The sequence below is a fragment of the Mobula hypostoma genome, chromosome 2 (genome assembly GCF_963921235.1).
Source record: "Mobula hypostoma chromosome 2, sMobHyp1.1, whole genome shotgun sequence".
Lineage (NCBI taxonomy): Eukaryota > Metazoa > Chordata > Chondrichthyes > Myliobatiformes > Myliobatidae > Mobula > Mobula hypostoma.
Genome location: NC_086098.1, coordinates 203006472 through 203022921, shown reverse-complemented (window position 1 = coordinate 203022921; position 16450 = coordinate 203006472). Strand labels below are relative to the sequence as shown.

Sequence of the window (16450 nt, the reverse complement as noted above, 5' to 3'; positions counted from 1 at the left end):
TAATGCTTGGTGTCAAATCTGGTGTTGCTACAATTCTCAAGGAACATTACTCTGATGTGATAATTTGGCACTGCCTTAGTCACAGATTAGAACTTGCAGTGGGTGATTCAGTGAGAGAAGTTCACGGAATAAATCATTTTCAATCATTTATGGACAAATTGTACTTTGTTTATAGTAGATCACCTCTAAATCAAAAGGAACGGTCTGAATGTGCCTCTTAACTAGAACAACAAATTTGCAAAATAGGCCGTGTTCTGGGCACCAGGTGGGTAGCTAGCTTGTTTCGGACAGTTTCAGCAGTGTGACAAAATTATGAAGCACTGTGTTTTCATTTTGAAAAAGCAATAAAGGATGAAAACAAGATCTGGGAGTGATAGAAAAACCTATGAAGGTCTGTTGAAAAGACTCTCTTCAGAACAGTTTCTATTGGACTTGGTATGACATGTTGCATGAACTTGGTTTACTGTCAGAGTGTTTACAGGAATGCACTACTGCGATTGTTTATGCAGCCAAACTGATCCAACGGAGCATAAGATCACTGCATGGACTGAAAGAGCAACCTGGTACAAAAACTCTAGAAGCTCAAGAGGCAGTTGAAAAGAGGAAGTTTAGAGAAATTACTTTAAGAAGCAACAACAAAATTGTCTCTATTAGTTATCTACAGTTTCTTACTAGTCTTATAAACAATGTGCAGCACTGTATGTTCATGGCAACATCCTTGAAAGGTTCTCAAACTTCTAAACCTCAAAGTGTGTATAAATCCCTGCTAAATGAAATGCGTGTCCTTGATAAAGATAACTGGCCTGATGAAATACTGCATAATTATGGAGAAGCTGCAATATCACCTCTCTGTAAGGGGTTTAAGCTCTCTTCTTCCACTGTAATAAATGCCTTCAGAGATAATGTGGAGGATTGTGGACGCCGCATCCCCCAAGATTTACGCCCATTACTGAGCTGTTCACAAGTTATTCCTATTAGTACTGCTGAGTGTGAGTGAGGACTCAGTCACAGGAACTTGATAATAACAACACGCTCAAGAATTCTCATAGATCATGTATCATATGTTTGAAAAACTACATGGACCTCCTCTAGTTCAGTGGAATCCTGAGCTGTATGTCACATCATGGCCGCGGTACCACAGATCAGCAGATAACACCAGGACAAGAGTTGCTTCAGACCCCCAAGCACATATTACACCTGACCCTTTGTGGAAATTATTGTGAAATTTCTCATTGGTGGCATTTGGTAAGTAGGTAATTACTTTTAAATTGGTAAAATACATGATTACCGTCTTTTTCTTTACTTGCTTGATAATTATATTTTATAATTAGTGAGTGCAACCATGCAATATTTTGTCATATTATTAAGTATTATATGTTTTATTGCACCAGTTATACACTGAAATGTAGTGATAGCCTATAATCTTGTTAATGTCTTAACTATCACTGTATTTCTGTAGAGCTCTGGAACTCCTATATTTCTCTCAACTTGGTTTAGTGCTTGACATTATAAGAAGCCCTATTCATATATATATGTCACACCCAATTTGCGTACCTGCTCATTACATGAATGGGGCAAGGAAGCTGCCCAGTACATGAAATGAGCAGGTACACAAATTGGGTGTGATATAGGAAGGGTGATTAATAAATTCATGGCCTAAGGTGGAAGGAGTCAATTTTAGAAAACCTAGCAATTTTCAACATCTGAAACAGAAATACCACAAAAGTTATTAACTTCAAATTTTCTGCATAATCACTCAAAGAGTTGAACTGCACGTAACGAGAGCGGTATAACCTTAGGCCACGAACTTATCAATTACCCCTCGTATATAGAGAGAGGATATAGGAAATGGCAAGCATTTTGTCAGCTCCGGCACCTAAAAAATTAGCACTGCACCCCTGAGTGACGGTGACCTTAATGAAGGGTCTCGGCCTGAAATATCAAATGTTTATTCCCCTCCACAGACACCTCCTGACTTGCTGAGCAACTGCAGCAGTCTAACAGCGTTCCTGCAAACGTATTTCTCTTTAAGAGGGCGGATCCTTTAGCTTCGCCTCAGGAGAACAGGCCAATGGAGTTGGAAGGTGTGTCCGGAAGGGGTGGGAGTTGATGAAGATGTCGCTGGATGGCTGTGTGCAATTCCTGCTCCGCTTTCACCACTCATGGCTGCGCCGGTATCTGGCTCTTCTGCTCGCTGCCATCACTCTGGGGGGCTCGATACTCAAAGCCACGTATGTCCTGCCTGAATCTTACTTTTCCAATCGACGCAACGCGCTCAACGTGTGAGTATTGAAGGACCCGGGGTGATCCAGTGCAGCAAACCGGGAGCGGGATCGGGCGTGCTGCAACCCGGGGAGTATGAGGAGGGGGGACTCGGCGTCCCGCAGCCCGGGGAGTGGGGTTGGGAGGAATCCTGGTACAGGGTTTATATAGGTACTGTAGTGTTAGGAGTGCATTCCATGTATGGAGGTGGAGCAGACCGCATTGCTAACGTTAAGGACAGGCAGAACAAGCTTGAATCATGTCCCAGATTCGAATGACGCAATTTGCTTTTAGATTGTGTTCCGTATCATTTTAATGTTGTTCTAAAAGTTTCCACCTGCTCCAGATTCAGTCGTTGGAAAAGGGTATCTGCCCACTGTGATTTGAAAGCCGCCTAATGAATACTGACTGGAGCATACGGGCCGTTTCAATAACTGGGTGGCACCTGCTGAAAGGTCATCCTCTGTAAGCTTGGTGAGAACACCATACATCATCCCTCTTGGAATGATAAGACTGCTAAGGAAGGCTTGTCGGCTTGCACAAGCATTGTGTTTACTTTGCTCTGAAATACTGTGTGGAGGATTGTGATTTTCTTCCTATTTCTTCTGAAACTTCATTGTAATAAAATCCTGATTACTGCAATCACTCAACGGCCATTGTGAGGCTGTACATAAAGTATTGTGTAGAGTTTGGTCTTTACCTAAAAGAAAAGATATACTTGTCATAGAGCACATATAGTGAAGTCTTACCTGGCTGGTTCCAGGTCTTCTGAATAAGGAGAGTTTGAATTGACTAGGACTGTATTTCCAGAGTTTAGTTGAATGGGGAAAGGTTTCCTTGAAATTTATACATTATTTGAGTTTGGTGAATGCAGGGAGGATATTTTATCTGGCTGATAACCTTGCCGTGGAAGTATTCACCGGGCTTTCACTAAATTGATCGTGATTGGTGGTCATGATCTCAGTATAAAGGGTAGGACGTTTTGACTGAAATAGATGGCAATGTCTTCACTTGGATGGTGCTAAGACTTCATAGTTGCCAAGAGGGTCATAAAGTAAAAGTAAAGTAAATTTATTGTCAAGGTACATGCATGTCACCATATACAACCCTGAGATTCATTTTCTTGTGGGCATATTGAATAAATCCATAGAACAATAACTATAACACAATCATTGAAAGACTACACCAACTTGGGTGTTCAATCACTGTGCAAAAGCCAACAAACCATAAATACAAAAAGAAAGGGGAGAGGGAAGAGAAATAATAATAATTAAATAAACAATATATAGCAAGAAGATGTGCTGAAGAGTCCTTGAAAGTGAGACCATTGGTTATGGGAACATTTCAGTGATAGGACAAGTGAAGTTATCCCCCTTGGTTCAAGAGCCTGGTGGTTGAGGGGTAATAACTTCCTGAACCTGGTAGTGTGGGTCGTGATGTTCCTGTAACAACTTATGGGTGGCAGCAGTGAGTAGAGAGCATGGCCTGGATGGTGGGGGTTCATAATGATGGATGCTGCTTTTCTGCAACAGTGTTTCACGTAGATGTGCTCAGTGGTGGGGAGAAACTGGGCTGTAGTCACTGCTTTCTGTTGGATTTTCTGTTCAAGGGTGTTGATGTTTCCATACCAGGTAGTAATACAGTCAGTCAATGTACTCTCCACCACATATCTATAGATCTTTATCAAAGTTTTAGATGTCATGCTGAATCTTCGTAAACTCCTAAGAAAGTAGAGGTTCTGCGGTGTTTTCTTCTTAATTACATTTGCGTATGAGCTGGGTCCAGAACCAGAACAGATTCGTTGAAGTAATAACACCAAGGAATTTAAAGGCTGACCCTCCACCTCTTAATTCTCCGATGAGGACTGGTTCATGGACCTCTGGTTTCCGTCTCCAGAAGTGTCTGAGCGACTGGCATCCAGTTGCACTCACCTCAATAATAAGCAAATGCTTTGAGACGCTGGTCAAGGAATTCATCTGCAGCTTGCTACAGTTCAGCATTCAACACCATAGTTCCATCCAGGCTTGACAAGAAGCTAAGACCTTGCCTTATGCAGCTGGATCCTGCACTTCCTGTCAAGTTGCCAGCAGGTTGTAAGAATGGGCTCTCTCACCTCTACCCCTCTGGCTGTGAATACAGGAGCCCCTCCAGGCTGCATACTGAACCCCCTCCTTTACTCCCTGTATACCCATGACTGTATTCCCACCCACAGCTCCAATCTGCTAATTAAATTTGCCGATGACTCTAAAATGATTGGCCTTATCTCAAACAATAACGAGAGGCCTACAGGGGAGAAGTCATCTCTCTGATACAGTAGAGTCAAGAAAACAACTTCTCTCTCAATGTTGCAAAAACAAAAGAGCTGGTTGTGGATTACAGGAGGAATGGAAATGGAATTTACATCAATGGATCTGGGGTTGAGAGGGTAAACAGATTTAAGTTCCTCGGCATCCACATCACCGAGGACCTCAGGTGGTCTGTACACACTAGCTGTGTGGTGAAAAAGGCACAATAGGGCCTCTTTCACCTCAGACGGTTGAGGAAGTTTGGTATGGGACACCAAATCTTAAGAACTTTCTACAGGGGCACAATTCAGAGCATCCTGACTGGCTGCATCACTGCCTAGTATGGGAACTGTACCTCCCTTAATCGCAGGACTCTGTGAAGAGTGGTGCGGACAGCCCAGCGCATCTGTAGTTGTGAACTTCCCATGATTCAGGACATTTACAAGAACAGGTGTGTAAAAAGGGCCCAAAGGACCATAGGGGACTCAAGACACCCCAACCACAATCTATTCCAGCTACTACCATCCGGGAAGCGGTACTGCAGCATAAAAGCCAGGACCAACAGGCTCCGGGACAGCTTCTTCCACCAGGCCATCAGACTGATGAAATGCTGATTTGAGTGTACTCTATATTACATTGACTGGTCTATTTATTATAAATTATTATAAATTGCTATGATTGCAGATGGCACATTTAGATGGAAATGTAACATAAAGATTTTAACTCCTCATGTATGTGAAGGGTGTAAGAAATAAAGTCAAGTCAATTCAATTCAATTCAAGTCAATAATCAGCTCCTTGGTCTTGCTGACATTGAGTAAGAGGTTGTTGTTATGGCACCACTCAGCCAGATTTTCAATCTACTCCTGTATGCTGATTCATCAGCACCTTTCATTTGGCCAACAACAGTGGTTGTTTGCATCAGTGAGCTTGAATATGGCATTGGAGCTGTGCTTAGCCACATGGTTGTAAGTGTAAAGCAAGAAGAGCAGGGGGCTAAGCACACAGCCTTGCAGTGCATCTGTGATGATGGAGATCATAGAGGAGATGATGTTACCAATCTGAATTGACTGGGGTCTGCAAGTGAGGAAATCAAGAATCCAGTTGCACAAGGAGGTACTGAAGCCAAGTTCTTTGAGCTAATTGATTAGATTTGAGGGAATTATGGTGCTGAATGCTGAGCTGTGGTCAATAAAGAGCATTTAGATGTATGAGCGTTGAGTGGAGAGCCAATGAGATGGAATCTGCTGTGGATGTGTTGCTCTGGTAGGCAAATTGGAGCAGATCTGGGTCACTTCTCAAGCAGGGTTTAATAAGTTTCATCACCAGCTTCTCAAAGCACTTCATCACAGTGGACGTAAGTGCTAATGGATGATAGTCATTGAGGCAGGTCACCATGTTCTTAGACACTGTCTTTAAGCAACCTTCAATTATACCAGTCCATCTGGGTTGGATGCTTTCCATGGGTTCACTGTCCTAAAGGCTGCTTGCACGTTAGCCTCAGACTGAAATCACAGTATTATTGAGGGCTGTGGGAGTTCGTGATAGTACCTCCATATTTTGATGGTCAAAGTGAGCATAAAAGGCATTGACGTCATCTGGAAGCTAAGCCTTGCTGTCATCAATCTCTCTTGATCTAACTTTATAAAACATGGTAGTATTTAAGCTCTGCCACAAATGTCGAGCATCCTTCGTTGATTCAAGTTTAGTCCAGAATTGCCACTCTGTCCATGAGATAGCTTTCTTGAGATTGTGCCTGGACCTCTTTTAACTTTCTTGGTCACCAGACCTGAATGCATGATCTGGCTCTCAGCAGATTGCAGATCTCATGGTTCATCCAGGGGGCTTCTAACTGAGGAACTCGGCCGAAACGTTGACTGTACCTCTTCCTATAGATGCTGCCTGGCCTGCTGCGTTCTCCAGCATTTTTTGTGTGTGTTGGGGAAGATCTAAATGGTTTTGTGGGGACACACTCATCTACAACTGTTTTAATAAAGTCCGTGACATCTATGGTGTATTCATTCAGATCCATAGTCATTCATGAGGCTCCGTCATGGATTAATGTCTGAATATTAAGGGAATTGAGGAAAATGGGTGGGAATCTTACTTGGATAGAAAACTGGTGATCAAAGGTGGAGCAGGCTGGAGTGTGCTTGTAAAACATGAAAGAGAATATTCATTCAATACAAAGTGCAGGGGGCATGTGAATTTAATTTCTCAGACACAACTTTTTGTTTTCTGTTGGAGCCTAGAAAGACTTTTCCACTAATTGCTGAGATTACACAAACTCAGATAAATGTTTCTTATTTAAGGGTTCACTGCCTAATAAATGTGTATAGTTACATAGTTGTATTTGTATGAACAAAAACATCCACTCAGAAAGCACGCACAACCTCCTGCTTTTGTGTTGCATACCTCATTGATAATTCAGCCCTTCTCTGGCACTCCTGCAGCAAAGAAACTATAAAAGCCATCTTATCCTTGCATGGCTTAGTATAGAATCTGTCACTGTGGCATGCTCACAGGGCTGGTGATGGATTGGCTGGAGTGAATGGTGCAGCTGCTTATTACTAAGCTGTGGGGCTCGGATTGCATCCTGTCTGGGCAGTCAGCATAGCTCTTGATGGAAACTGGTAGCAGTTACTCCAGTTGTACAGACAGCCCAGATCCTATGGTTTCTCTATTCGGCTCCTGTTAGATATGATGGAAATTGCCGCGTGCCTCTGTCCTTTTGGTTGTTTGCACAGCTCTTCTCAGCTCAGAAATATTTGTGGTTTTTTAAAAAAAAAGGGCTTGGGTCTTCAAACATCTCAAATATCAAATTTTCATTCAAAGGTTTTAAAGGTACATTTAATGTCAGAGAAATGTGTACAATACACATCCTGAAATGCTTTTTCTTCGCAACCATCCACGAAAACAGAGGAGTGCCCCAAAGAATGAATGACCGTTAAATGTTAGAACCCCAAAGTCGTCCCCCACACAGCTCCCCTGCCTCCCACATGTAACGATCCCCCTCCCCCCCACCAGCAAAAAAAAAGCATCAGCACCCACCACCAAGGACTCAAGCGTGCAGCAAAGCAACAGCAAAGACACAGACTTGCAGTACCCCAAAGACTACTTGTTCACCCAATATTCAACATACCACAGGCCTTCTCTCCCCCTCTCTCCCCAAGGGAGAAAGAGGTGTCTCCGTTTCACAGTGAGAGTGGAGCCATAACGAACAACTCACTGGTTTACGATGTTAAAAGTCTGTTGCGTCGCTTTTTCTGAGCTCTGTGCCCAAAGATCTCAGGCCTGGCCGCACACTTATGGAAGTAGAGCATTGGGCTAAGCATGCAGCCTTGAGGATGATTATCAGCAAGGAGATGTTATTTCTGATCTGCACGGACTGGCCCCCTGGTGAGGAAATCAAGGTTCCGGTTGGAGAGGGAGGTACATAAGCACAGGTTTTGAGGCTTGGTGATTAGTACTGAGGGGTGATGGTGTTGGATGTTGAACAGTGGTTAATAAACTGCAGCCCAGCATAAATATTGCTGTGGTCCAAGGCCAAGCGGAGAGCCAGTGGGATTGCATCCATTGTGAACCTGTTGTGCTTGTAGACAAATTGCAGCGGGTCCAGGTTCTTGCACAATCAAGAGTTAATTCTTACTTTGACCATGACAACAAATGAATGAGAGAGGGAAAGCATTACTGTTGGAAATCAATTGGTTTCGGCTGTTTGTAGCTTGTGCATATGTTTTAAAAAATTTGCTGCTTCAACACATTTGTATTTTGCTGGATGATGAGTCTTGCTTAGGAGTCACCTCAAATCCTGTAGAACGAACAGATCTGAGGTCCTGTGCATGGAAAACCAAGATGATCTTTAACAGGAAGGCAAGCTTAGTGGCAGAGACTTGTCTCCTGCAAATCTTGACAGGCTTTATAACAGTTTTATTTCAGATACATTAACAAATTAGTACAAATATTAAAGAGAGGTTAAAAAATACAAAATAAATAACATGCAGTATCTATTTGGCTAGAATAGGATGGTAGAAATCATCTTCCCGTTGATGTTCTGGAAATCCCTGCATGTGTAGGTTTTGGTGTTGGATCTCCTCTCAGTACCAGGAAGGAGTGAGATGTGCCATTGTTTATCACTCAACTCATCCAGACTTAGACCATAAGATATAGGAGCAGAATTGGGCCATTCAGCCTATCCAGTCTGCTCCGCCATTCCATCATGGCTGATCCCAGATCCCACTCAACCCCACACACCTGCCTTCACACCATATCCTTTGCCCTGACTGATCAGGAGACTATCAACTTCCGACTTAAGTAAACCTGCGGGCTTGCCTTCACCGCGGTCTGTGGCAGAGCATTCCACGGATTCACTACTCGCTGGCTAAAAAGATTACTCCTTACCTCAATTCTAAAAGGTCACCCTGTAGTTCTGGATACCCCCATCATAGGAAGCGACCATGCCTAGTTCTTTCAACATTCGGTAGGTTTCAGTGAACTCTTCTAAATTCCAGAGTACAGGCCCAAAGCTGCCAAATGCTCCTCACATGTTAACCCCTTCATTCCCAAAATAATCCTCATGAACCTCCTCTGCACTTTCTCCAATGTTAACGCGTACTTTCTGAGATATGAGGCCCAAAACTGTTGACAATACTCCAAGGGCAGCCTGACTAGTGTCTTATAAAGCCTCAGCATTATCTCCTTGCTTTTGTATTCTACTCACCTTGAAATAGATACCAACATTGCATTTGCCTACTTTACCACAGACTCAACCTGTAAATTAACCTTCTAGGAGCCTTGCACAAGGACTCTGCACCTCTGATGTTTGAACCTTCTCCCCATTTAGATAATAGTCCGCACTATTGTTCCTTTTACCAAAATGCATTATCGTACATTTCCCAACACTGTTTTCTCTCTGCCACATTTTTGCCTATTATTCCAATTAGTCTAAGTCCTGCTGCAATCACATTGCTTCCTCAGGACTACCAGTCTTCGTATCATCCACAAACTATGCCACAAAGCTATCAATTCCATTATCCAAATCATTGACAAACAATGTGAAAAGTAGCAGTTCTAATATTGACCCCCAAGGAGCAGTAGTCACTGGCAGCCAACCAAAAAATGTCCCCGTTATTCCCACTCACTGCCTCCTGCCTATCAGCCGTTCCTCTATCCATGCCAGTATGTTTCTTGTAACGCCATAGGATTTCATCTTGTTAAGGCAGCCTCTTGTGTGGCACCTTAACAGAAGCCTTCTGAAAATCCAAGTAAATGACATCCACTGCCTCTCCTTTGTCAATCCTGCTTGTTAATTCCTCAAAGAACCCTAACAGATTTGTCAGGTGTGATTTCCCTTTACAGAAATCATGCTGACTTTGACTCCTTAGTCTCTGAGTACCCTGAAACCTCACCCGTAATAATAGACTCCCAACATTTTTCCAACCACTGAGCTTAGGCTAACTGGCCTCTAACTTCCTTTCTTTTGCCTTCCTCCCTTCTTAAAGAGTAGAGTGACATTTGCAATCTTCCAGTCCTCTGGGACCATGCCAGAGTCAAGTGATTCTTGGAAGATCATGACCAATACATACATTATCTCTTCAGCAACCTCTCTCAGGACTCTGGGATATAGTCCATCTGGTCCGGGTCACTTATCCACCGAATGGCCTTTGAGTTTGCTTAACACTTTTTCCTTTGTAATAGCAATGGCACTCACTCCCACTCCCTGACACTCATGGACCTCTGGCACACTGCTAATGTCTTCCACTGTGAAGACAGATGCAAGGTACTCTTTAAGTTCACCTGCCATTTCCTCGTCCCCCATTACTACCTTGCCAGCATTGTTTTCCAGTGGTCTAATTTCAAATCTCATCTCCCATTTACTCTTTATGTAACTGAAAAAAAACTAATGGCATCCTGCTTTATATCATTGCCTAGTTTGCCCTCATATTTCATCATTTCCCTTCTTACAGTTTTTTTTAGTTGCCTTTTGTTGGATTTTAAAAGCTTCCCAATCATCCAACTTCCCATTCACTTTTGCTACCTTGTATGCCTTTCCTTGGGTTTTATGCAGTCCTTTGCTAGCCACGGTGGCCTACCCCTGCCATTTGAGAACAACTTCTGTGGGACATATCTATCCTGCACCTTGTGAACTATTCTCAAAAACTTTAGCCACCTCTGCTCTGCCATCATCCCTGCCAGTGTTCTCCTCTAATCTACCAGGGCAAGCTCCTCCATCTCATGCCACTGTAATTCCCTTTATTCCGTTGCAATAAGTCATGTGACTTATGCTTCTCCCTCTCAAAATGCAGTATGAATTCAATCAGGTTATGATCACTCCCTCCTAAGGGTTCCTTTATGTTAAGCTCCCTAATAAGATCTGGGTTATTACACAGCACCCAATATAAAATGGCCTTTCCCCTAGTATGTTCAAGCACAAGCTGCTCTTAAAAAGCCATCTCGTAGGCATTCAACAAATTCCCTCTCTTGCGATCTGACATCAACCTGATTTTCCCAATTCCATTGCATATTGAAGTTCCCCATTACAATTGTGACATTACCCTTATTACATGCCTTTTCCGGCTCCCTATGCAATCTCAACACCACATCTTGGCTACTATTTGGAGGCCTGCCATTTGAGAACCATAATGGTTTTTTCACCCTTGCAATTTCTTAACTCCACCCACAAAGTTTCAATGTTCTCTGACCCTATATCACCTTTTTCTAAAGATGTAATTCCATCTCTTATCAACAGAGCCACGTATGCCTTCCTACCTGTCCTTTGGATACAAAGTATGTAATTTGATGTTAAGCTCCTAACTTTGACCTTCTTTCAGCCATGACTCAGTGATGCAGCAGAAAGGGGAAATTGACATTATTTCGTAGATAGCTTAAATTATAATAGTTTTCTTAAAAATTAAGTTCTTAAAATCTATAAAATTTTCAGTTGTATTTGCAAATGTTAGGAACCTAAGCCGTTAATTTTACATAGGAGATACAGCACAAAAATGGGTCAGAACGCCTAGGCAGTCCTTTGTAGCCTTGCTACACATGCCTCCAGTTGAAACCGAATTATTGTTCTTAAAGAATATCTTTATTGTCGCCAAACAATTGACACTAGAGCATACAATCATCACAGCGATATTTGATTCAGCCCTTTGTGCTCCCTGGAGTACAAATTGATAGTAAATAGTAAAAATTTAAATTATAAATCATAAATAGAAAATAGAAAAGGGAAAGTAAGGTAGTGCAAAAAACCGAGAGGCAGGTCTGGATATTTGGAGGGTACGGCCCAGAACCGGGTCAGGATCCCTTCAGCAATCTTATCACAGTTGGAAAGAAGCTGTTCCCAAATCTGGCCGTGTGAGTCTTCAAGCTCCTGAGCCTTCGTCTGGAGGGAAGGGGGACAAAAAGTGTGTTGGCTGGGTGTGGTAGAGTATCAGCATTAATATTGCTTTCTGTTTATTTTGTAGGTACTTTGTCAAACTGTCATGGGGTTGGACCATGGGCCTGCTTCTTCCTTTTATTTTCACCTCAAACTACTTTGTCCAAAGAGATGTTCTGTTTGCATTACGGCGCATAACTTCATGTGCGGTAGGCACTGTTGTTTGGTTCCTCAGCACAAGGACCTTTCACATTGTTGAAAATTTCACAGGAGAATGCTTTGAGTCCCAGAATATGACTGTTCTGCACGAATTTGAAAATAGGCGTGCTTGCAACAAACAAGGCCATTTATGGATTGGCTTTGACATCTCTGGGCACTCCTTCTTGTTGTCATACTGTGTACTGATGATGATAGAAGAAACAGCAATCATGAATGAACTTCACAAAGTGGAACAAAAGCCGGGAAAGGCTACCTCCACTATCATTAAGTCACTCTTTATTGCTTTAAATGCATTGTGTCTGTTGTGGATTTGGATGTTCTTCTGTACGGCAATATATTTTCACGATCTACCTCAAAAGATTATTGGAACCACTTTTGGACTTTCTGCCTGGTATTTAACATACAAGTTTTGGTATAAGAAATGGTTTTCTCCTGGAATGCCTCCAGAAATTGGGAACAAAAATGAGTAATTAGAATTAAATATGCTAATAATAAAATATATTCAAACAGTCAGTATTCTCCATACGTGTACCTTAAGTTGTTAATGAACAGTATGAGAGTAGACACCGGGACAAATATGGAATGCCAGTAGAAAATGAAACTAAAATTGCCTTCCACATAAGAAAACTAATAATTAATAAACTAAATATAGGTTTAAAAATTATGTGTTTGGGGCATTTTTGGATTTTTTTGTTTACTTCAACTTTATGGAAATATTGCTGAGGCAGATTGAATTTCACAAGTTTTTGAAATAGAGTCTGACATAAAAACTAAAATCTATCAGCATGAATTTGATTGCTGGGCCAGGTATTTTAAAGGAAAATATTTTGATGTTTTATCTATTCTTCTCAATATATCTGCATATGTTAATCCAGTTATATAATTAGAGGAATTCTGCTTCCTCTTGCACGAGATGCTGGTTTGTACTCTGGTTCTTTGTTAGATTGTTAGGGTAATATGCACTAAATTGTATCTTTCTGATTTTGCCAGTTCATACTGTTAAGCACTTAAAAAAATTGCTTTTCTTGATTTAAAATTATCTATCATTTTATAAATATTCACCTTAAGTAAATATTAACCTTAAGCATTTATATAAAAAACTGGTCCAATAAGTTAATTTAAAAAAAATTCAGGGACGTGTGTTAAATCATTAAAATGTGTATTTTTTTCCAGTATTTTATATGTATTAAATGCAGAATTCTGTATAAAATTTAACAATCTACGCTAAATTATGTGATATAAAAATTGCAAGTGCTTTCTTTATTTGGTTACTGCATGGCCTCTTGAAATCTAAAGGTTGACTTCCAAAAAGTGAATTAAGGATGCTGTTTCACTGAAGCTAAAATAAAGTTTTAAGATCTGGTCGTTACATTAAATGCTGCAGGAGGGGGCTTTTTGGCCCATCATCATTGCCAGGCCCCAGAGGAAGAATTTTATTAGTCTTGTACCTTTATAACTCGTTATTTCTCTCATGTACTAAGAGCTTGTTAAGAACAATTAGTTAATTGCCAGCACATGTGAAAGGAAACCAATGTAGTCAGAGTGAGAAGATGCGAACTCTCTACAGATAGTACTCGAGGTGAGGATTGAACTTGGATTCCTGGAATTGTCCCCTATCAGCATTAACTGGTGTAACACCACTATGACATGTCGTAAACCACTTGGTGAAATACTGTTATGGAAATTGTACCTTCAGAAAAAGATGCCATTTATTTTTGGACAACTCCTGTAGCAAGTTTGCATTGCAATGTCTGATGGTGTTCAAAAGTTTTCGTTATACTTAAGGTTAATATTTATAAATGTTAAATGTATAAAAATACCAGCTTAGAATTTCCTTGGAGCAGTGAGCTATGTGCTAAACCTACCCTTGAGAAAATCCTCTGCCAAGAATTTCCATTGTGAAGCTGTATTTGATCTGATTAGTGCTGCTGTGGAAACTACAATGCCTTCCAGTAAGTAATCCCACAACTTCAGGATGAACTGTCAGTTAAATCCGTTATGGAAATATTCAAACACTATTTAAAAGTTAAGCACTATAGTATTTTTAAAGAGGTTGGAAATATGGATTTAAACACTCAAGTTTGTTAAACACTCAACTCAAAGCAAATTCCTGTCCTTCTGTCCCTTCCACACAGTTGATATCTGATCATCGGCTGATAGGTTGTTCCTGGTTTGAGTTCAGTGGTCAGACCTTTTTTTAGATTAGATTATGAGGACATGCAGTCCTCTTTTACTGTCATTTAGTAATGCATGCATTAAGAAATGATACAATATTCCTCCGGTGTGATGTCACAGAAACACAGGACAGACCAAGACTGAAAACTGACAAAAACCACATAATTATAACATATAGTTACAACGCTGCAAGCAATACCGTAACTTGATGAAGAACAGACCATGAGCACGGTAAATAAAAGTTCAAAGTTTCTCGAAAGTCCCACATCTCACGCAGACGGGAGAAGGAAGAAAAATCTCCCTGCCATGCCCGACCACGGTCCGACTCTTTAGTCTCCGAAAACTTCGTGCCTCCGACCAGCCCTCCGGCACCGAGCACCATCTCTGCCGAACGCTTCGACCCCAGCCCCGGCCACCAGCAGCAGGCAAAGCCGAGGATTTTGGGGCCTTCTCTCCGGAGATTCTTGATTGCACAGTAGCAGCGGCAGCGAACCGGGCATTTCAGAAATTTCTCCAGATGTTCCTCCGTGCTTCTCACGTCTGCCTCCATCAAATCAGAATTGTGCACGGTACCCTATTTAACAAATACGATATAATCTTACCGGACAGACTGCGTAGCGCCGCCATCTTCTCCTCCTGCCATAACTGCCAGGAAACTGCACAAGAGTTAGTGCTTGATGACTGAACTATATGAGGAGTTATTGTTAGAATGCAATGGGATGATGGCAGCAAGCCCCTAAAGGGAGGTTGAAGTCATCTGCGTTAGTGTATCAGTACCTGTGAGTCCTGAACTTCATGACAGTCAACTGGGGAAATTCCTGTAGTTTCTTGTAAAGTTGCTGTGTTTTCAAAGGTAGGTGTAGGTGTAGGCGTGGTCCTTTTTTAATGATTGATATGCTGAAAGCAAATTCAGGAAGGTACATCTATACAATATGCAGTGCATATAATAGTTTTGAAAAAAGATTGTATGTTTTCAGTTCATGACAGTGCCATGGCGAACTTTGAGGAATCTTGTATTGGAATTATGTTTTAAGGTGGAAATGCAATATTACTATTTTTTTGCTTTCTTTTAACTGCTTTTCTATTAGTTATCCAAATAGCTTGGTCTTGTACTAGTGTTTATTTGATTTGTAGTTCTGTCATTGTTTTGAATGAAATGTAAGTTCTTTTATTGAGATGTACGCTGATCCTGTTGTTAAAAGTTGGAAAGATGATGCTGTTTCAGCCATATATTAAACTCAAACATATTAAGTGAAATGAAGTGAGTATAATCGTATGAGAATTTGACATAACTTTTTATTATGTGAATAATATTTAAAATCTTAAATTTTTTTGCAAGTGAAAATGACTGAAATGGAACATTATGCCATTTCCTGTTTAGACTACTTGTTATATCCAGAGGAAGTCTTTGATCCATCAGTTTGCAATAGAAAACACATGATAAACAGCATGTAATTGTAATAGCTTTGTATGTTCAATTTACAGTTTCTAAATATAATTAAAATTTTAAATTATATTGTGTTCTGTGTTGCCATTTTCAGTTCAATTGAAAAGAGTTCAAATACCATTTGGAATCTCTTTCAACCAAGAATTCCAAATTCTTGTCTTGTACATATCCGATTACTTCCACCCATCGCACTTTTAAACTACATATTTGGCCAAGCTTTCAGTTACTCAGTCTAATATCTCTTCTTTTCTCTCTGTTAATATTTTGACTTGGTTGCTGTAAACATGCCTTTTGATATTTTTCTATGTTATCAATTTTATCTAAAGATATTGTTGGGCAGCTGAAACTAAGTTCTAAATCATGTAAGCAGTTTTCAAATGAGGCTCCCATTAAAAAGAAAATTATGCTGCATAAGCTTTTATAGGTGTGATAAATGGAAAAAAATAGAATAATCCAAAAGCAAAATTCTACAGATGTTGCAAATCTGAGATACTCAGCAGGTCAAGCAGCATCTGTGTATATATGAAAGTCAATGACTTGAAACATTAACTGTATTTCCTAAGTTCTTTTTATTTCAGAATTAATGGTGCTGAGGTACATTTTAATGCATTGCATTTCAAAATGGGTGATGTCTTAAAACTGATGACTTTGCAAAATGCAGTTAATTTTAAGACACTGTACATGT

The 16450-nt window shown here is 40.8% G+C and overlaps 1 protein-coding gene across 1 annotated transcript; it reads left to right on the top strand.

The window, feature by feature from the left end:
* Positions 1–2109: 2109 nt before the first annotated feature.
* fitm2 (fat storage inducing transmembrane protein 2) lies at positions 2110–15778 on the top strand. Its single transcript, XM_063030925.1, has 2 exons — positions 2110–2282; positions 12013–15778. Exons 1-2 carry the CDS (start codon positions 2110–2112, stop codon positions 12611–12613), a joined length of 774 nt encoding a protein of 257 aa, XP_062886995.1. The 3' UTR covers positions 12614–15778.
* Positions 15779–16450: the final 672 nt, after the last annotated feature.